General features: G+C 38.8%; 1 protein-coding gene across 3 annotated transcripts in view; it reads left to right on the forward strand.

Annotated features, from left to right (window-relative positions):
- LOC110089040 (zinc finger protein 318) overlaps positions 1–19,216 on the forward strand; it is a 50,893-nt gene that overhangs the window by 8,716 nt on the left and 22,961 nt on the right. The window contains exons 2-8 of one of the 3 annotated variants that reach the window (XR_013540441.1): positions 197–426; positions 3,681–4,281; positions 9,272–10,618; positions 14,321–14,420; positions 14,723–14,991; positions 15,930–16,036; positions 17,473–17,648. Coding sequence is in view for 1 of the 3 variants with exons in the window: in XM_078383068.1 (XP_078239194.1) it covers positions 197–426; positions 3,681–4,281; positions 9,272–10,618; positions 14,321–14,420; positions 14,723–14,991; positions 15,930–15,935 (2,553 nt within the window). In the remaining 2 variants the exon portion in view is untranslated. Of the gene's footprint in view, positions 1–196; positions 427–3,680; positions 4,282–9,271; positions 10,619–14,320; positions 14,421–14,722; positions 14,992–15,929; positions 16,165–17,472; positions 17,649–19,216 lie in introns of those variants that run through there. The other 2 variants (XR_013540440.1, XM_078383068.1) reach the window with 2 other exon arrangements.

A 19,216-nucleotide genomic window follows, 5' to 3' on the forward strand; every position in this document is an offset into this window, starting at 1 on the left:
GTTAGTCTAATTGCAGTCTTTTTCTGCACATTCATGTGGTAGTCTCTTTAGTGGAAATGATGAAATATAAATATATCTGTGTTTCATGTTGTGATTGCCTAGTAGAAAATTACATGAGAAATCTTTCAGTCTAGTTTTAATCAAAACAGTTGTTGGAATGGCATCACTGAATTTCTTACTTAAATTTTAATTTTAGAGACATTCTCTGGGATGGCACTCACGTTCTCCAGATCGACGTGCACATTCTCCAGTCCGATACCCCCTTTCCCACGGTAGCTGCTTTCCAGGTTTGGACTCTGAATCTTCAGTGGAACGTGGTTTTCAAATCACAGTTGACAACGAGCGTTATGGCACCAAAACACCTGAGAGAAAGAGGTTGTCTGATAGACTGGATTCACCAGTTGATAGTCTGAGTGATGTGGACAGGTATGATTTTGTGAAGACCACCTTTGAATTCTTTGAGTGCCTGAGCTTATTGTAAGATGGTGCAGAACATATATTAGATGGGATTAATCACGAATTGCAAATCTAAGACAGAGATGTGTTTAGCTTTTTTCTTTATGTTCATGTTGGTGTTCCCAGATACCCTTAAACTACATGGACTGCCTTTCAAAAGATGATACTGCATTTGAAAGGATAAGAATGCAAATGCTATATTATGAATAGGAATACAAGAAAGATAGCTAGAATATATGTCAGTAAATTAACATAGAGTGAGTTTAAGGCAGGAATAAATGCATTAAGATGTTCATGCAGTCGATCAGGCCAAAGATAAATGTCTAATCATATAAGTCCTAGTGCTTTGGTAAGTGTAGTTGGGGCTACAAATTGATTTAGGTCAAAGAGTTTCACTAGATGGTTTGGATTTTTCTAAGGATAGATTTATGGGGTGGTGCTTCCTTTTTCTAAAAATTAGATGTCTAAATTCCTGCTAACAGTTGGCTATCAGTTATAACTAAGTAACTGGTAATCTTAAGAGAGGTTCTGGCGTAATGCTTGACCAGAAATTAACCTGATGAACTCCCCTAATACGAAAGCTTATCTTGTGTATCATTACTGAGCTTGCTGCAATTAGTGTGCCATAGGCATGTCCCATTTGTGATGTACTAGTAGCAGTTATCAATTTTGAACAAAGTTGTACTTTGTAGTAAATGTATATATGGAATGCTAGGCAAGTTGAGAAATAAAATATCAAGAACTGCAGTCACAATTGATCTTATCACTTTAAAAATAAAGTGAAAGATTGTATAGGACAAATCAGCTTAAAATAACTGAATTGGTAGTAATCTTAAACTATTTCCCCATATGATCCCACTCAGTCATATTGTGTCATGAGGAGCAGTGAGAAATTAGAGCTTGGTGGTGGTTCACACACAGTTCTACATAATATGAGCAACAGGCTTAGATTAATAGCCCTCATTCATATTTATGATATTGAGCATGAATTGTAGCTCTTGTGTTCTTTTACTGAATTTTTATCGGATTTTAAAAATATAAATGTCAATAAAGGGAGTGGGGAAGAAAAAGGAAAAAAGAAAAGGAGAAAACACATTGGTTATAGGCATTGTTAGCTGACTACGCATCCAAAAAGAATTTGCTTGTTCTTCCAAGCTTGAAAATACTTTGAACTGAAATTTGTGTGCCCTCAAGTTGTGACAACTTCAGACGGGGTTTTTTTAAAGATATGAAGCATTCAGAAGTGATTTACCAGTCCCTCCTTCTGGTGGTGCTAAGGGAATTACAGAGCATGGAATCAGCCACAGATGCTCCAGATGATCTTGGCATTCCTGTTTCCTAGGAGGCACAGCAGGGATTTGAACTCCCAGCCCATAAAAGCTCCAACCCACTGCACTATACCAGCATTTAAAAGTATATCTGTATTTTCTTGATGAAACATTAATATGGCCAGCCAAAAAAGACCCACAGCTGGACATGCCTTTCATATGAAGTTTGAATTGTATTACATTGCCAACACATAACTGGCATAATTTCTTCTCACAAGTGGTGAATTTTTTCTTCTTTTTTAAGGTATAGTGGTCCAGTATGCTCTGTATGTCTGTTTTTGCTGAGCCAAACATAGTTTTAAATCTGATGAGATTAAATATTCAATGCAGTTTTTCATGCGTTGGCTTGTGCATAGTTGTTTCATTATAAAAAAAAACCTATAGGCTATAATGTATCTGGAACATTTAGATCTTTAAATAGTTTTAAACAGCATTTTATCAAAGAAAATATTATTTAAATGTTACAAAATCTGATATAAAGTTTAAAATTCCACATTGTGAGGGTTCAGTAATCAGCTCCTTTTCTTTTTCAAATAAAGCACCGGGTCTCCGTGGTTTAGAAATAGGGGTAACATTTATTGGGTTATTCAACAAGAGTCCAGTGTCTACAAATGTGTTCCACACCTTCTCCCCTTTTGACAACAGGTCTGATGGGGGCGGGGTTTCCATTCTTCCAACTTCAAGGGGTTCCCACCGTGGTTATTCCAGGGTCCCGGCCACTCAGGTGGGGTGTCAGGATTTAGTAATAGTCCCTCCTCTCTCGAACGTCCACCCAGTCACACTCCCAGGAGGGTTCCCCCATCTGCCACGGGGTTCCAAGAATCCCCTCTGCTGCGTCTCCCATATCCTTCATTCTAATCTCTTCCACTGTTCTCTTTCCATCCTCTCTCTTTCCTCTCTTAACTTCCTCCGCCACTCTTTAGTTTCTTTCTCATCTCAGTAGGAAGGTTTGGGGGTGAGTTCTCGTCTCTTCCAGGCATACGCCTCTTCCTTGGGGACTCGCAGCTTTTCTATCTTTCCTGTCCAGGGATCCTCAACCCAAATCCACTCCCAGCCTGCTAGCAACTCTCCTTCTCCCCTTCTTATATCACCTAACCCCGCCTCTACCACTTCCTGCCCTTTTTCTCCCACGCCCACCAAGATATTCCAGGTTTCTGTGATCGTTAGTCCTTTCACATCTCTCTCTAGGCTCCCCGGGTCATGTCCTGGAGGTCTTGTCTTTCTGGGTGGGGGAACTGGTGGGGTCTGGCTCTCTTTTTCAACAGTTGGCGGAAGGGACGACATTCCTGAGAGAGGGGTCTCTCTCTCTCACTCTCCCTTTTGCACATATAATTAAAAACATTTTTATTCAACCTGCAGGACGGTATGAATTAAGAATGATAAGATTGTTGTGACAAGGGAAAATGACGTTATTGCCAGTGCTGTAGGTATACTTAATAGACTAAATGTCATAGTACTCATGGTTCTTTCATCTTAAGTAAAGTTTGTTCCCCACTTATCAGCCAGACACGTACATCCTTATTTTATGACAATTTAGCAGCAGCAACAAAATGTAATGCAAAACTGAAATAATTAAGGTATATTGTAGTCTTCTGCCGAAAATGAAGTAAAGTTACTGTGTTGGATGCAGAGTTCCATAAATGAATCCAACTAACAAAACAAGGTACATGGTCTTTGTTTTAGTTCCAGAAGTGTCCTGTGCTCATCAGTAACAGACATTATTTCCCTGGGAGCAAAACAGTTTGTGTATAGGATGTGTGGAGTGAAGGTAGTGCAGAAGATACAAAATTTACAGAACCAGCCAAGGTGTGTTCAAAAAAGTACAGTCAAAAGAAGAGTTTATGAGATGTTATACCATCTTGTTGACAATATTGTAACTTGCTCTTGTTTCATCAGGGATGATTTGGCTGATGGTCCAGTATTTAGCAGGCACCTTTCACATCTTCGCAGCTCTGAGCAATGTCCCTCTCGGGAGGAAGATGCTCTTAGTCCTTTCAATTTGAAACATGACGAGGATTATCGCAATAGGGATATTTCTGTCTATGGCATGCACTATGACTGTCTCCAGGATCAATCGTGTGAAAGTGGTAGGGTTGGTAGACCACTTAGAAACTCCCTAGATTCATCAGAGGATAGAGGTCATGAATTGAAAAGTCTTCGGTATGATAGAAATGACAGACTGATTGATATCAGCACAGAGACTCAGGCTTTCTTTCCAAGAACACAAAATTATCATACACAAAATCTTAGTAGAAGCCCAAGTCCAGCATACCAAGATGAAGATTTCCGTGAGCTTGAAATTGCTAGAAGAAAAAGAGAAGAGGAGTTGCTAAGTAAGAAGTTGAGTGAAAAACTGCCTAGCAGTGGCTACATGGTACCTAGTTCAAGTAACCCATTGTGGTCGTCGGAACCTCAGTATCTTTACAGACCGGAGGAAGCACCAGCAATGCCCAAAAAATCTATTTTGAAGAAACGTGTGGATGATCCTTCTGTGCAGGTATGACGTGTATTGTTCCCTTTCTCGTTAAAATATCAGTTACAGTTTTCTCCTTCTTTAATCTTAAATCCAAATATCTAACTTACCATAATTTCTTTCCATCGAGAAATATACTCAAAACAATATTAATGCTTTGGCATTTATTTTGTTTTTATCATCGTGCAATCAGCACCTTGTATCCCATTTAATGCAGAATGAGGATGTTTTATTGGTTTTAAAATTCAAGACATCAGAATGCATAATCAGTTGTATCCATTAAAAGGGATTAATTTTGGTAGACAGTTTTCAGAGAAACAGATACCACAGTTACTTTAGATTAAGTTTCAGAACAAAAGAAATTTAAGAATTTCTAATGTACACATTTTGTTGTTGTTCAGTCGTTAAGTCGTGTCTGCCTCTTCGTGACCCCATGGACCAGAGCACGCCAGGCCCTCCTGTCTTCCACTGCCTCCCGGAGTTGTGTCAAATTCATGTTCGTAGCTTCGATGACACTGTCCAACCATCTTGTCCTCTGTCGTCCCCTTCTCTTGCCTTCACACTTTCCCAACATCAGGATCTTTTCCAGGGAGTCTTCTCATGAGATGGCCAAAGTATTGGAGCCTCAGCTTCCGGATCTGTCCTTCCAGTGAGCACTCAGGGTTGATTTCCTTCAAAATGGATAGGTTTGTTCTCTTTGCAGTCCAGGGGACTCTTAAGAGCCTTCTCCAGCACCACAATTCAAAAGCCTTCTGTGGTCAACCTTCTTTATGGTCCAGCTCTCACTACCATACATTGTTACTTGAAAAAACATAGCTTTGACTATAGGGACCTTTGTCGGCAAGGTGATGTCTGTGCTTTTTAAGATGCTGCCTAGGTTTGTCATCGCTTTCCTCCCAAGAAGCAGGAGTCTTTTAATTTTGTGGCTGTTGTCACCATCTGCAGTGATCATAGAGCCCAAGAAAGTGAAATCTGTCACTGCCTCCATATCTTCCCCTTCTATTTGCCGGGGGTGGGTGGGTGATGGGACCAGTGGCCATGATCTTAGTTTTTTTGATGCTGAGCTTCAGACCATTTTTTGTGCTCTCTTCTTTCACCCTCATTAAGAAGTTCTTTAATTCCTCCTCACTTTCTGCCATCAGAGTGGTATCATCTGCATATCTGAGGTTTTTAATATTTCTTCTGGCGTTCTTAATTCCTGTTTGTGATTCATCCAGTCCAGCTTTTCGCATGATGTATTCTGCATATAAGTTAAATAAGGAGGGAGACATTATACAGCCTTATCGTACTCATTTCCCAATTTTGAACCAATCAATTCTTCCATATCGAGTTCTAACTGTTGGTTCCTGTCCCACATATAGATTTCTCAGGAGATATATAAGGTGGTGAGGCACTCCCATTTCTTTAAGAACTTGCCATAGTTTGCTGTGGTCCACACAGTCAAAGGCTTTTGCATAGTCAATGAAGAAGTAGTTTTTCTGGAACTCTCTGGCTTTCTCCATAATTCAGTGCTTGTTAGCAATTTGGTCTCTAGTTCCTCTGGCCCTTCGAAATCCAGCTTGTACTTCTGGGAGTTCTGCCTTGGCTTCGTATTGAAATCATTCTATCATTTTTGAGATTGCATCCCAGGACAGCTTTTCCCACTCTTTTATTGACTATGAGGGCTACTCCATTTCTTCTACATGATTCTTGCCCACAATAGTAGATATGATAATCGTCTGAATTGAATTTGCCCATTCCCGTCCATTTTGGTTCACTGATGCCCAGGATGTCAATGTTTATTCTTGCAATCTCCTGTTTGACCACATCCAGCTTACCAAGGTTCATAGATCTTACATTCTGGGTTCCTATGGAGTATTTTTATTTATTTATTTATTATTATTTATTTATTGGACTTATATACCACCCCATAGCGCTACAAGCACTCTCCGGGCGATTTACAATTTTAATTATACAGGCTACACATTGCCCCCCCAGCAAGCTGGGTACTCATTTTACCGACCTCGGAAGGATGGAAGGCTGAGTCAACCTTGAGCCGGCTACCTGGGATTTGAACCCCAGGTCGTGAGCACAGTTTTAGCTGCAGTACAGTGTTTTAACCACTGCGCCACGAGGCTCTTTTCTTTGCAGCATCAGACTTTCCTTTTGCTTTCACGCACGTCCACAGCTGAGGATTCTCTCGGCTTTGGCCCAACCACTTCATTAGCTCTGCAGCTACTTGCACTTATGAACCACTCTTCCTTAGTAGCATGTTGGATGCCTTACAACCTGAATGGCGTCTCTTCCAGCATCATATCTTTTGTTTCCGTCCATGGAGTTTTCTTGGCAAAGATACTGGAGTGGCTTGCCAGTTCCTGCTCCAGGCAGATTGCGTTTGGTCAGAACTCTCCACTATGACCTGTCCGTCTTGGGTGTCCCTGCACAGCATAGCCCATAGCTTTTCTGAATTACTCAAACCCCTTCGCCACGACAAGGCAGCAATCTATGAACACATGTTTAGTCTGTCTTATTCTATATATGTGAGTGCATTCCATATTGTATAAGTGGATATTTCTGATTTTCTGCTCTGTTCTCTATCTAGGGCAGATAGAGTATTTATGCAAAACAGGGGAAATCTGGTCTATTGGGAGGTGCAGGTAGATGAGTTAGATTTCATCCTGGCCTTTAAATGCCGCATTAACAGATGTAGCTAGATGCTAATAATGTTTTATTCATTATTTAATATGAAAATAATGATTCCCATCCTTGTGATAGAAAAAACAAGAATAGTAGATGTTATGTTTAAGTAGTTGTGGTTTTCATTAGAGCTGTATCTCTAGAGTGATGGTTCCCATCCTTGGGTCCCCAGATGTTCTCCCAGAAGCTTTCACCACTAGCTGTGCTGGCCAGGATTTCTGGGAGTTGTAGTTCAAGAACATCTGGGGACCCAAACCTGGGAATCACAGGTCGAGACTGTATATTGAACTACAGAAGTTTATTTCAAAATGGTTGCACCGGATGGAATGCAAATGATACAGGAAAGCTACAGTATATTTATGTTGATATGAGGATGGAAAGAAGAGCAACCTTTTTTGTCTAGTAATTTTACGTCTTAAGTGCAGAGATTTTCTCCGTGAAACTGAAGAGTCTAATGCTAATATTACAAAGAGCTTTTGAAAAGTATGTGCTATGATGTGCTATGTACTTTCTTTAACATCTCTATGTTAGGATATCAAAGCAAAGAAAAAATAAGTGATTTCTGAAAATAACAATAAGTGCATATGAATTTTCTCTAGCTATTATGAATACAGTGGGGTCTTGACTTGAGAACTTAATCCGTATTGGAAGGCGGTTCTCAAGTCAAAACGTTCTCAGGTCAAATCTGCATTTCCCATAGGAATGCATTGAAAACCATTTGATCTGTATCTGCTCTTTTCCGTCCATAGAAACTAATGGGAAGCTGCTATTCCGCCTTCGACCACTAGAGGGGGATATTTTGTTTCTTTTTTTCTTAGGTCAAGAAAGGTTCAGGGAAGGCAGGGAAAATACAGTCCAGGCAGTACAGTACCAGGCAGTCCGAAGACTGTCTCCCAATCCACTCTCGAAACGCTGGGAGAACTGAGGAAGCAGACAGGCATCCTTTTCACTGGCCAACAGTTAACTGAAAGTTCACATTTTGCACTTTTCCTGCCTCCCACGTGGTTTTTTTTTCAGTTCTTAACTCAAATCTAAGTATGTAAGTCAAGTCAGTATTTTCCTATGAGAGTGGTTCTTAAGTCAAAATGTTCTTAACTCAAGCTGTTCTTAAGTCAAGACCCCACTGTAGATGTATGGACATGTTTGGTTATGGACATGTTGGTGAAAAATATTATTAGAGAAATGTAAAATGCCAATGTGTTTTTGCTTTCCTTTCACACTTCACTTTCCTGGTAGAACATCAGATTGGCCTTTCCGCAGTAGGGACATGCTCTTTTTTCCTCTTTGATACCCACCGTGTGTTTACAGTATCCTATGAACATTTGTCAAATAGAGGAGTTACAGTATTTATTTGTGGATAGTGAAATTGTTACAGGAACTTTATGCAAAGTGTGCCTTTCTCTGGCTAAATGTGAGAGGCCTGTTCACCTCTAAAACTGTGTTTGAGTATCTCCAGGTATCAAAATCTTGACTGAAACTTTGATTGAACCTGATTATTAAACATACACTCTGCTAAAAAAATTGATATTTTGGAATTCCTTTCTCCAATTCAGTCCCACCTTTCTCTTTATACAGTTTCCTGACAGTATTTTAAATTATTGATTGTAATCCTTTATATGAAAGTATTTTCTGTTTTATGAGTTGGGAAATTGATGTCATTATGGAAAGTGAAAGACTTTCACTGGGTGACTTTTGGTTTCAGGTCCCATTTTAAGGTGCTGGCTTTAACCTTGAAAGCCCTGTACAGCTGGGTGTGTGTGTGAATCTAAAGAACTGTCTAATTCATTTCAAGAGAGGCCTTCTTAAGAATATAATCATCTTCCTATTTAGTGGGTATGCAAAAGAGGGCTTTTCTCTTCTCTTCTCTTGCTCCAGATCATGAAATGCAGTCCCTCCACTGCTATATCAGTTTTCATACTGACTGCTCTTAGGGAAGGTGAGAAGGCACATCTCTTTCAAATGGCATTTTAAACCACGGTGGATAAAATCAATAATTTTTTTAAAATAAAATTGATTTAAATCATGATTTAAATGACAATTTAAATAAAATATATTTTTAAATTTACATTTTAAAAATTTTGATTGTTTAAAAATTTAAATCATAAATCAATCTATTTTAAATCATATCCACCCTGTTTTAAACTTATTGTTGATTTTAATTGGTTTTATTGTTTTATTCATATTTAATTATGATGTTAATAGTTTTATTGCTTTGGATATTTTTCATGATGTTGGTAGCCATCCCTTGAACGATATTTTTACGGGAAAGGCAAAATAGAAATGTGGAGTGGTCTTGGTGATCATAATGTCAACAAATGATCATTCTTTTTTCTTGTAGCCTAAAGTCTTTTCAGTCAGTGAACCCCCTCCTTTGGATATAAGTACTGATCCCTTTTCATCGGAGGTGGAGAATTTCTTCAAACAATTCAATACAAATCCAGTTAAAAGGCCAGCCCCCAGTAAGGAACTTCAAGGCACTGGAACTGTATCTGATTGGCAATTGTGTTCTGGCCAGAAACAAAATGTGTTTTCTTCTGAACAGAACTCTGGGAATGTTTTAGCACAAAAAGAATGTCACAAGATGATTTCAGAGCCTGTTGATCAACAGAGTGACTTCTTAGGGCCTCATGAAAGAGTCAAGCAGGACCATAGTGGCTTTTCAGGCATTTTGGGCATGATGGCTGATTCTTCCAACACCCAAGAAAAGAGAAGGAGCAGATTTTCTCACATTGAGGATGAAGAGAAATTTCTTTATGGTGATGAAGAAACTAGCATCGTTTCCGCTTGTGCTCCAGAATGGACTCTGAGTACTGAGAAAGGATCTAGAAACCAGAAGGTAACCTCTCCATCTCCTCCTAGTCTACCTGTAAAATCGGACATGTCAGAAGAGTCTAGGCTAGATTCTGAGAAGATCCGTGACTTGCTCAAAGCTGTTGGGCTTGACATTGGGATGGCTGAAATTAGTAAGCTTGCTGCCCGCACACAGGAACGACTCCATGGGAAGAAACCATCTCATTCGCCTGATTGCCGTTTGGTGTCTTCTCATAAACCTCCATCTCAAGAGAGGTATCGCAGTCGAAGTAACACGCTTTCTCCAGACTCAAGCCGGAAGCATTCTATCTCACCTGCTAAAGATACATCCTCTCTTTCAAAATCTGATTATGATAAACACAAAACTACAAGGCAGGATGATCCCGCTGGCATGCCATGGCAGCCTGTTTCCCCATTACCTGTAATCCCATCAGCTCCACCATCTCTTCCTAATTTCGATGCTACTTCAATTTCCTGGTGTAACTTTTCACAAATTTCACCATTCACTGCAGCTCAGTTTCCTCAAAGTCATCCATCACTCCTAATGCCCCCTCCTGGCTATGGGGTATATGGACATTATACGGCTTATGCAGCTTCTGGCTGGACCACACGTACTCAACAGGCTGACCCTGTACTTTCAGACATGCATGGAATTTCAACACCAGCAGTGCCAGCAAATTGTCTGCGACCGAACCTCAGGGCTATTGAGAGAGTTTCTCTGTACAAAGAGATTCCTGAAATCAAACAAGAGACATCTGTGCTTGTGCAAATCCCCACCACTGCTCCTGTCTCTGATGTGCTCCCTCAGCCTTCTGTCAAAGGTGGCAAGGAAAAAATAGCTGATGAAAAGAACCGGGCCGCTCAGCGGCAGAAGGTTAGTATTTTACATTTGTTTGGGTGAATATTTGTTTACAACACAAAATCCATTCTAAACAGGTAAGAATAGTGAATATCTTTATCCGGTTTTTGCTCTTATGTCTTTTCCCCTTTCACATATCAGAACATTTGCCTGCCAGGTAGTTGTGCATTGTGAGAAGTGGAAAACTGGATTATCTTCTTTATAGTCTGATAGATATCATCAGTTAAATTAAAAACTCCCTATCTCCCCTTCAGATCCCAAGGTTCCCTAGGGATCTCTTCTGCCCTTGGGATGCCTTTAAGAACCTCAGAAGCAGAGAGGTGGAAGAAGGAATATTTAGTACTGGAAAATTGCTACTGCTCATCCCACCACTGAATTGGGCAGTAATTTTCTGATATTATACACTCTCTGTCCTTTGTTCCAAGGGTACTAAAGGCTTCCCAAGGCAAAAGGGAACCCTTTAATAAAGTTCAGTAAAGCTGAAAGGAGAAGTCAGAAGTTTTTCATTATATCATATGTTTTATACATGTGCTCGTGCATCCCCCCTGAACATTCACTTTTTAATATATTTTCTGAATCCAGAATAATATGTACCAACAGCGGAAAAAACTGATTTCTTGATTAAAGTGAATTCAAAATGTTATGAAGCAATTCCTTCATCTTTATTGTGAGGACAAATACAGTGGTGCCTCGCACAACGATTGCTTCATACAACGATGAATTCACACAGCGATGGGTTTTTTTGAGGAATTTCCCCCATCGTTTAACGATGTTCTCTATGGGGGAATTTCACTTAACGATGTCCCTTTTTGCTCATTTAAAAGTGTCTTAAAATGTTTGAAACCTGTTTTAAATGCTTGGATTCCATAGTGCACCTTGTGAAACATGTGCAAACTTAATTTGGTTTTGTTCTGAGTCTTCATTACTTTTTGGTGATTTTTTTATTTTCCCCATTTAAATCAATTGAGTGGACACTTCAATGCATTTAAATAGGGAAAACAAAAAATCACCAAAAATTAAGGACGACTCAGAACAAAACCAAATTAAGTTTGCACATGTTTCACAAGGTGCACTATGGAATCCAAGCATTTAAAACCTGTTCCAAACATTGTAAGGCACTTAAAAATGAGCAAAAAGGGACATCGGAAAGGACTTCAAAAGCACTGAAGCCGGCTTCAGTGCTTTTGAAGCTCTTCCGTTTTCGCTCATTTTTAAGGGTCTTACAATGGTTTGAACAGGTTTTAAATGCTTGCAATCGTTAGCCCACCTCCTGAACCCTATGCAAACTTAATTTGGTGTTGTTCTGAGTCGTCCTTAATTTTTAGTGATTTTCTGAATTTTCTCTCATTGGAATGCATTGGACGGAAAGTTCAATGCATTCCAATGAGAGAAAATTCAAAAAAATCACCAAAAATTAAGGACGACTCAGAACAACACCAAATTAAGTTTGCACAGGGTTCAGGAGGTGGGCTAACGATTGCAAGCATTTAAAACCTGTTCCAAACATTGTAAGGCACTTTTAAATGAGTGAAAACGGACATCAGAAAGAGCTTCAAAAGCAGGAAAGCAGAGATCAAAGAGCCCTTTCCAATGTCCGTTTTCGCTCATTTAAAAGTGCCTTACAATGTTTGGAACAGGTTTTAAATGCTTGCAATCGTTAGCCCACCTCCTGAACCCTATGCAAACTTAATTTGGTGTTGTTCTGAGTCGTCCTTAATTTTTGGTGATTTTTTGAATTTTCTCTCATTGGAATGCATTGAACTTTCCATCCAATGCATTCCAATGAGAGAAAATTCAAAAAATCACCAAAAATTAAAGACGACTCAGAACAACATCAAATTAAGTTTGCATAGGGTTCAGGAGGTGGGCTAACGATTGCAAGCATTTAAAACCTGTTCCAAACATTGTAAGGCACTTTTACAGGAGCGAAAAAGGACTTCGCAAAGCCATTGAAATGTATTGAGTCGGCTTCAATACATTCCAATGGAGGAAACATTGTTTCACTCAACGATGTTTCCTATGGGTTTTTTCACTTAAAGACGGCAATCCGTTCCAATTGGAACGGATTAACCGGTTTTCAATGCATTCCTATGGGAAATGGTGTTTCACAGAACAATGTTTCACACAACGTTGATTTTTTTGGAACCAATTAACATCGTTGTGTGAGGCACCACTGTATATGATTTGCTTACCTGGTAACCCTATTTATTCTGGACTTCATTGGCAGAAGAAGAGAGAAACCATTAATCTAGCTTTTCTTGTTGACTCTTGACATTTACCATGTTCCAACTTTAAAAAAGTTCTGTTTGTTGATCATCATGTTTATTTAAATGCTGCTGTTCTGCATTATACACATAACAGCTCACAAGGAGATGAAATAAGTTGCCAGCATATAAGTTCTTAAATACAGAGGCAGGAATTCTATTATGGATTTATGCTAGTTTAAGAGTAATTGTATGCCAAGTTGCATGACAGGCATGGAAGTAGGAAAGTGGACAGTAACTCTAATTAGTGGCAGTTTACTGCTGTGATTAATGCAATAGCACATACAGCAGAGAAAAGTCTCAATAGGTTTCTGGCCATATAATTCTAAATATATCATACACATTTCATCTAATGGGACAAAAAACCAGGGAACATTACATGCCTGTCTTGTCTTCTGCTGAGTGGCTTAAGTGCAGGGAGAGCATAACTGAGATACAAGCACTGTCTGCAGGAGAACTTGGTTGCAGCATTGTCTGTGTTGTATTCTCCTGGCTGGGAAGAAGTGCAAGATGTGATGACTTCTCAAATGCAAAAACTGTATTGGATGAAGTAATATATCCCCACGTGACAAAGGTGAGGAAGGAGAAGAGTTTGGTCATCTGCAGGCAAAGCTGGCCCTGCTACCAGGGAGCCTTTGAGGTTGCAGGTGATGGCCATTATCCAACCCAAGGCTGCAAATCAGTTCTTCATCTCTGGACTAGATATTGTGAGACTCCAAACAAGTTGTAAAAATTCTGTTCTACAGAAATGAAAAGCACTTCAATTTTTTATTTTAATATTATTTTTTAGGTCTGCATTTGATATGCTAGTTTGTTAGAACAAGACGTCCTTCTAATGTTATGTCCTTCTAATGTTATCAGACCAGTTTAGTGATATTGTGTCCATTTATGCATTGTAGCTTTCTCAGTAGGCCTTAGAAACAAAATTTAATTTCAGTTTTCCAAATATCTACCAATGTAGTATGGTAGGATGCAGTATTTTAGAAACAAGCTAAAAGAGACTAGTTTTGATGAAATATGATGAATTCGGTAGGCACCCACTGGAGGAGGCAGGGCTGAGAAGCTGTGTCACTGCCTCTGAGTGGATGCCCATTGGAAAAGGGAAGGGAAGCCAGTGCACCCATGGAACAGCTGTGTGGCCAAACTCCAGTTTGTGCCCATTTCTGTTTGTTAGTAGATTATGGCTACAGTCCAATAAAGTTACCTGCCCTGGCTTTTTTTGAGTTTGCTCAATACTGTGTCGGATTGTGACCTGCTTTTCTCCTCCAATTATATAATGTTAGGGGATTTATTTATGATGCTTCTACTTTATCTGAAAAGAAGTACAGATACGGTATGTAAGAAATTTGTCTTTAATTAAGTACATACATCAGAAGTCACCACAGGTTTTTTTGCTTTATTGAATGAAAAGAGCTATTTTAAAGCGTTTATTTCCCCTCCACAACCTCTCCAGGTAATTGAAGAAATAAAGAAGCTGACGGTTGAACAGAAAGAACTACAGAAGCAGCTGTATTACCTGAGGATAGAGTTAAATAGGCTTTCAAGACACCAAGGTACTGTTTACTTACATTCTATGCTTTCATTTCTCCTCAGATGCTTGATATTGGGTAGTGTGTTAGAAGAGGTGGGTGCATTTCTACCTTCTTCTTATGCCAGGTACCACAGAATATTATTCTAAACAAGGAATTAATGAAGAAGGGATATACGGTATCACTGTAGGCAACAATGGCACTATTTCATTCATAGCTTCTTGCATTGTACCTAACATTTCTAATTACTTTTAGATGTTAAACAGTTTTATATGTATTAAGATGATTTTCTTGTGTTTCCTGGTCTGTCACTTTGACTGGTTCAGAAAAAATGCAGCAGACAAAGCGTAAAGAGAAAGACCCTTTGCTAGTGGAAGTGAATCGGCTCCGAGAGAACATTTCAAAAGAGATTACTGAACTAGAAGTAAAAGCCAATGCTGTAAAGAAGAAAAAAGCTGAGCTTGACAAAGTAGCTCAGATCCTAGGGATTAACACATTTGAGAAATCTCGAAAACCATCATCAGAAAAGATAGACTTGTCAGAAGATCACTTGGAAGATGCAGAGAGTAAGGAGGGAGCATCGGGCTCAACTAAGGTAAACATCTGATGATAAATAAACGTGCTTATATGGACTCTCAGAAGAATTATATATTAACTGAGATGCAGTCCCTTTATACAGTACCTCCCTTTGCAGAAGCCAGCAAATGAACAGCAAGTGTTCATTTAACTGTATAGCTTTCCATTTTGTCTTGCCTGGGCACCTATGGTTAACAGTTTAAAAAGAAGTTAGAATATGGAACCTCAGTTGCAAGTCAGTTTAATGACCTGAATTATTTGGAACCTGTTGATGAGATTGAATTGTATCTCTCTGCAGAGGGAATGGTATCCACCAATGAAGTGAATCCCCCCCCCCCCAATTTCTTTAGCTTTTCCTGTCTTTCCAAATCTGTTCTGGAGGATTTAGGGATCATTGGGGCAAATTTCTCAGCATGGAGACTGTGGAGGGCTGAGAGAAGGAAATAGAAGGATCTGTTACATTACAGAGTGTTGGCTATAGCTCTTAGATTTATAATGCAAATAAAATTTTAAAACTATACTTAATTGAAGATATACTAGTGTGTCTGATTGCATTAAGAGAGCTGCACAGGGGCACTGTGCACAGGCAAAAGACTTTTTCTAGTTTTCATTTATTGATCTGAAATAGAATAATAAGAACTTAAAATATTAAGGAAAATTAAGATTTTGATTCACCTTTGCCCGGGTTACCATTTCCCTTTCAATGTAATCCTATAATGGTTATTCAGAGATATGCCCCATTGAATTTAGTGGATTTTATTCCCAAGTAAATAAGTATATCTTAAGCTTTCTTTTATTTTGGGTTTTTTTCCTGTCAGTCTGTTATTGTCACTGTTGAGTTGACTTGCGTTTCAGTTGAATTACAAGAATTCAGCAGTTGTTAGTGAGTAAAGAAGACATGTTACTAACATGAAGTAGAGTTAACTCCTCCCCCCTCTTTTACCGGTATTTGTTTAGTTATGAGAAAATGATTGTTCTCCCAGAGAAGAGATGGGATGCAGCAGAAGACGTAAAGACTGTGAAGCTCTCCTGACTTGACTCTAGGGCAGCTTTTAGCAGCTGTGGTAAGGTTCTGAGATAAAGACTGAGGTCTTTGAGATAATTTCTATTTGTTTGCTGTGTTATGTTCATCATATACTCTGTATCCCTCATACTTGTCTTATGCTTAAGAAAAGTAAAAGTGTTGTTAACATTTTTGTCTCAGGTTTTTGGTCTCTATTAAATATCAGTAGAACACTACTGCCCAATTGCTTGGTGCCGATGCATTCTCTTCACTTTTCATTTATGGTTTATCTAAATTGGAGGTTAACTAAATATCTCACCCCAACATCACAATCCCATTCTCTATGAAGATATTTCTATCTATTTCACTTTTGAAGATATTTCTCTATTTCACTTTTGATTATGCGTTGCCTAAACTTAGAAACTTTTAAAGGTCTTTAACCCACATGTGTCAAAGGTGGCAACAAAGCCTTCTTTTAAACAGTTTGTGGTGCTATGTCAAGGAATCAACAATTCTCCAACTTCTGTCCAGGCCATGTTCCTCCAGAGTATGGCTAGAATGGGGTGGCAAAATGCAGTTCATGACCACATGCAGACCCAGGGGCATTCTTGTTTCCCTGGCCTCCTTATACCCCTCATGTTTGTTTTTTCAAAATTGTTTTGCTCAGAATGTTCCCTTGTACTTCCTAGAGGGTGGTGGTGGTGAGTTTGCCATGTTTTCAGGAGTAACAGAGTGACTCCCAAATTCTAAATAATATACAATTAATTATACAAATTAGCATCTTTGGCAGATCTGACAACTGGTCCTTGGCACCATGGAGATCATTCGCGCCTGCCCTGTGCTTCTATGCTCTAATGTAGTGGATCAACAAACCTGACTGCCTTGCTGAGGAGGGGAGAGGGGAGGCATCATGTTCTTTTCCTCAGCATTGTGAAAGAGTCTCCTTTCTCCGATGCATTTTGTAAGGCATCACGACAATGAAGAACTGTAGCTACTTCGTCATCCCAACAAAATATGTCTTCGTATGTCATCTTCTAGTGACAGTGTAATTCTGTACTAGAAAATGCAAACCAATGTTAAGACAGTACCAGTTAAACATAGCACAGAAACTACTCTCTTTTCATCATAGGCAGAGGCTATACTGCAAAATAAAGAAGGAGATGCTGTGAGAAAAGAATGCAATAATCTAAGAAGAGGTTGCGTTGAGAAATCAGACAAAAGTTATTATTTGAGGCAAGCATCAATCATAGAACATAAAACTGTACAGCTATAAGGGAGTCCAATCAACTCTAAGTCCAACTCCTTGCCAGACCAGGAAATCACATGTGAAGTGACCCTCACAGGTGGCCATTGAACTTCGGTTTAAAAGTTCCAGTGAAGGGGAGTGCACAACCCACTAAGGCAGCCCATTCAACTGTTAAACAGCACTTACTGTCAAGACATTCTTTCTGATGCTTAGGGAAATTGCCTTTCTCATAATTTGAATCTATTACCCAGGTCCTATCCTCTGGAGCTTCAGAGAACAAGCTTGCTTTATTTGCCACACATCAGTCTTTCAAATATATGAAGATACCCACTGTATTGCTTCTCAGTCTTCTTTTCTCTGAGGTACATGTACGCAGCCCCCTCAACTACTCTTCATTGAGTTTGGTTTCCATACCTTTTATTACCCAATGGGAAATGGGGGATGGGGTTAATAGGTTTTATATACATGTTGCGATTTTAAAGACCATTGTGCATTCTGTTACTCTTTGAAGGTATATGCTCATATTGATCACTATTAATAAACACAAGATTGGAGAGAATAATGTTATTTCAAAGTAAGGGTAGTAACAATTAACTGTTGTAGTACCTAAGTGAGCAAGAATTAGCAACTTGGAAATCTGCAATAGCTGCTATCTATCAAAAAGTGTATGAGCAATTCGAGGTTTCTACAGTACATTTAATCCCTGCCTTAAAGTAATTAGCAAATCTCATACGTAGGTTGCCTTTGTTATTAGAAAATGTTGACTCCAAACTGTAATAAAATATGCTATTGTTATATGTTCGGGAAGCTGAAGTACTCAGTTTTAAATCTGTACTTGCTGCTAAGTAATCAAACATGTAATATTTTGTAATAATTGTGAATAATACATTTCAGCCTCATTAGTACTGGACTGTTTTGAAAATTGAAAGATAATGACTTCCAATGATGAGACACAAACACTTGTGATATAGGCTTCAAGAGAAAGTGAGCCTTGCCAGAGCCAAGGATTTTTTTAGGGAATTAAAACAATGATTGGAAAAAAACCCCATGAAATTAAATCATTCTTCATCAGTATGATTTGTGACCTCAGGTATGACAACCATAGTGATTAGAGTCGGAAGAAAAAAATTTACCGTATTTTTCGCACCATAAGACGCACTTTCCCCCCACAAAACGGGGGTGGAAAGTCTGTGCGTCTTATGGAGTGAAGAAAACAGATTATATTTTATTCTCCTAAAAATTGGTGCGTCTTATGGAAAGGTGCATCTTATGGAGCGAAAAATACGGCACTATATTGTTTTGACTAAGATCAGTATCAGAAATAGAAAAACGGAACAAAATGCGACAAGGCTATGAGTAGATGTGGAGGGAGTTGTCCATAAGAGCTAATGCACTGTTAGAAGATCCAAGCACAGATGGAAATTAATCTGTCTCATATTTTATTAAATTTATATGCCACCCAATTAGACAATAATAAATAAGAAATCTGAGCAGACCTTTAGGGATAAGTGAAATAATTAAGCTTAATTTAAAAATTAAGTTTAAAAGGGGTTTGAATTTTGGAATCAAGAAATTCAGCAAACCCCTGATAATTCAGCTTGTATTGATTCATTCCTTCCTGCTTTCTAGGAAAATGTAAGTACCATTGCAGATACATATAAAGTGCTGTATTACATTACTGGTAAGATGCAATCCTGATAAATTACCTTTCTTGTTTAGCCCTACTGATTCAAAACTAGGGGGAAAATCCATACAATTAGTTTGCCATTTTGAAGAGTTTGATTTTAGTCAAAGGGCAAAAAATAGTCATGGTATCTGTACTGAATGAATCTATATACAGTATTTAACACCAAAAACCCTATTTTAATTTCTGGCCAAAAAGTTCCAGATTCACAATAAGTTAAATTGGAGCTTCAATATGCCTTTAAAGACTTGAAGGCAATATTAACTGACTGCCTTTTGTGTGTGTTGGTGTATGTTAAAGAACAGTCTTTT

Source organism: Pogona vitticeps, chromosome 1 (genome assembly GCF_051106095.1).
Source record: "Pogona vitticeps strain Pit_001003342236 chromosome 1, PviZW2.1, whole genome shotgun sequence".
NCBI lineage: Eukaryota > Metazoa > Chordata > Lepidosauria > Squamata > Agamidae > Pogona > Pogona vitticeps.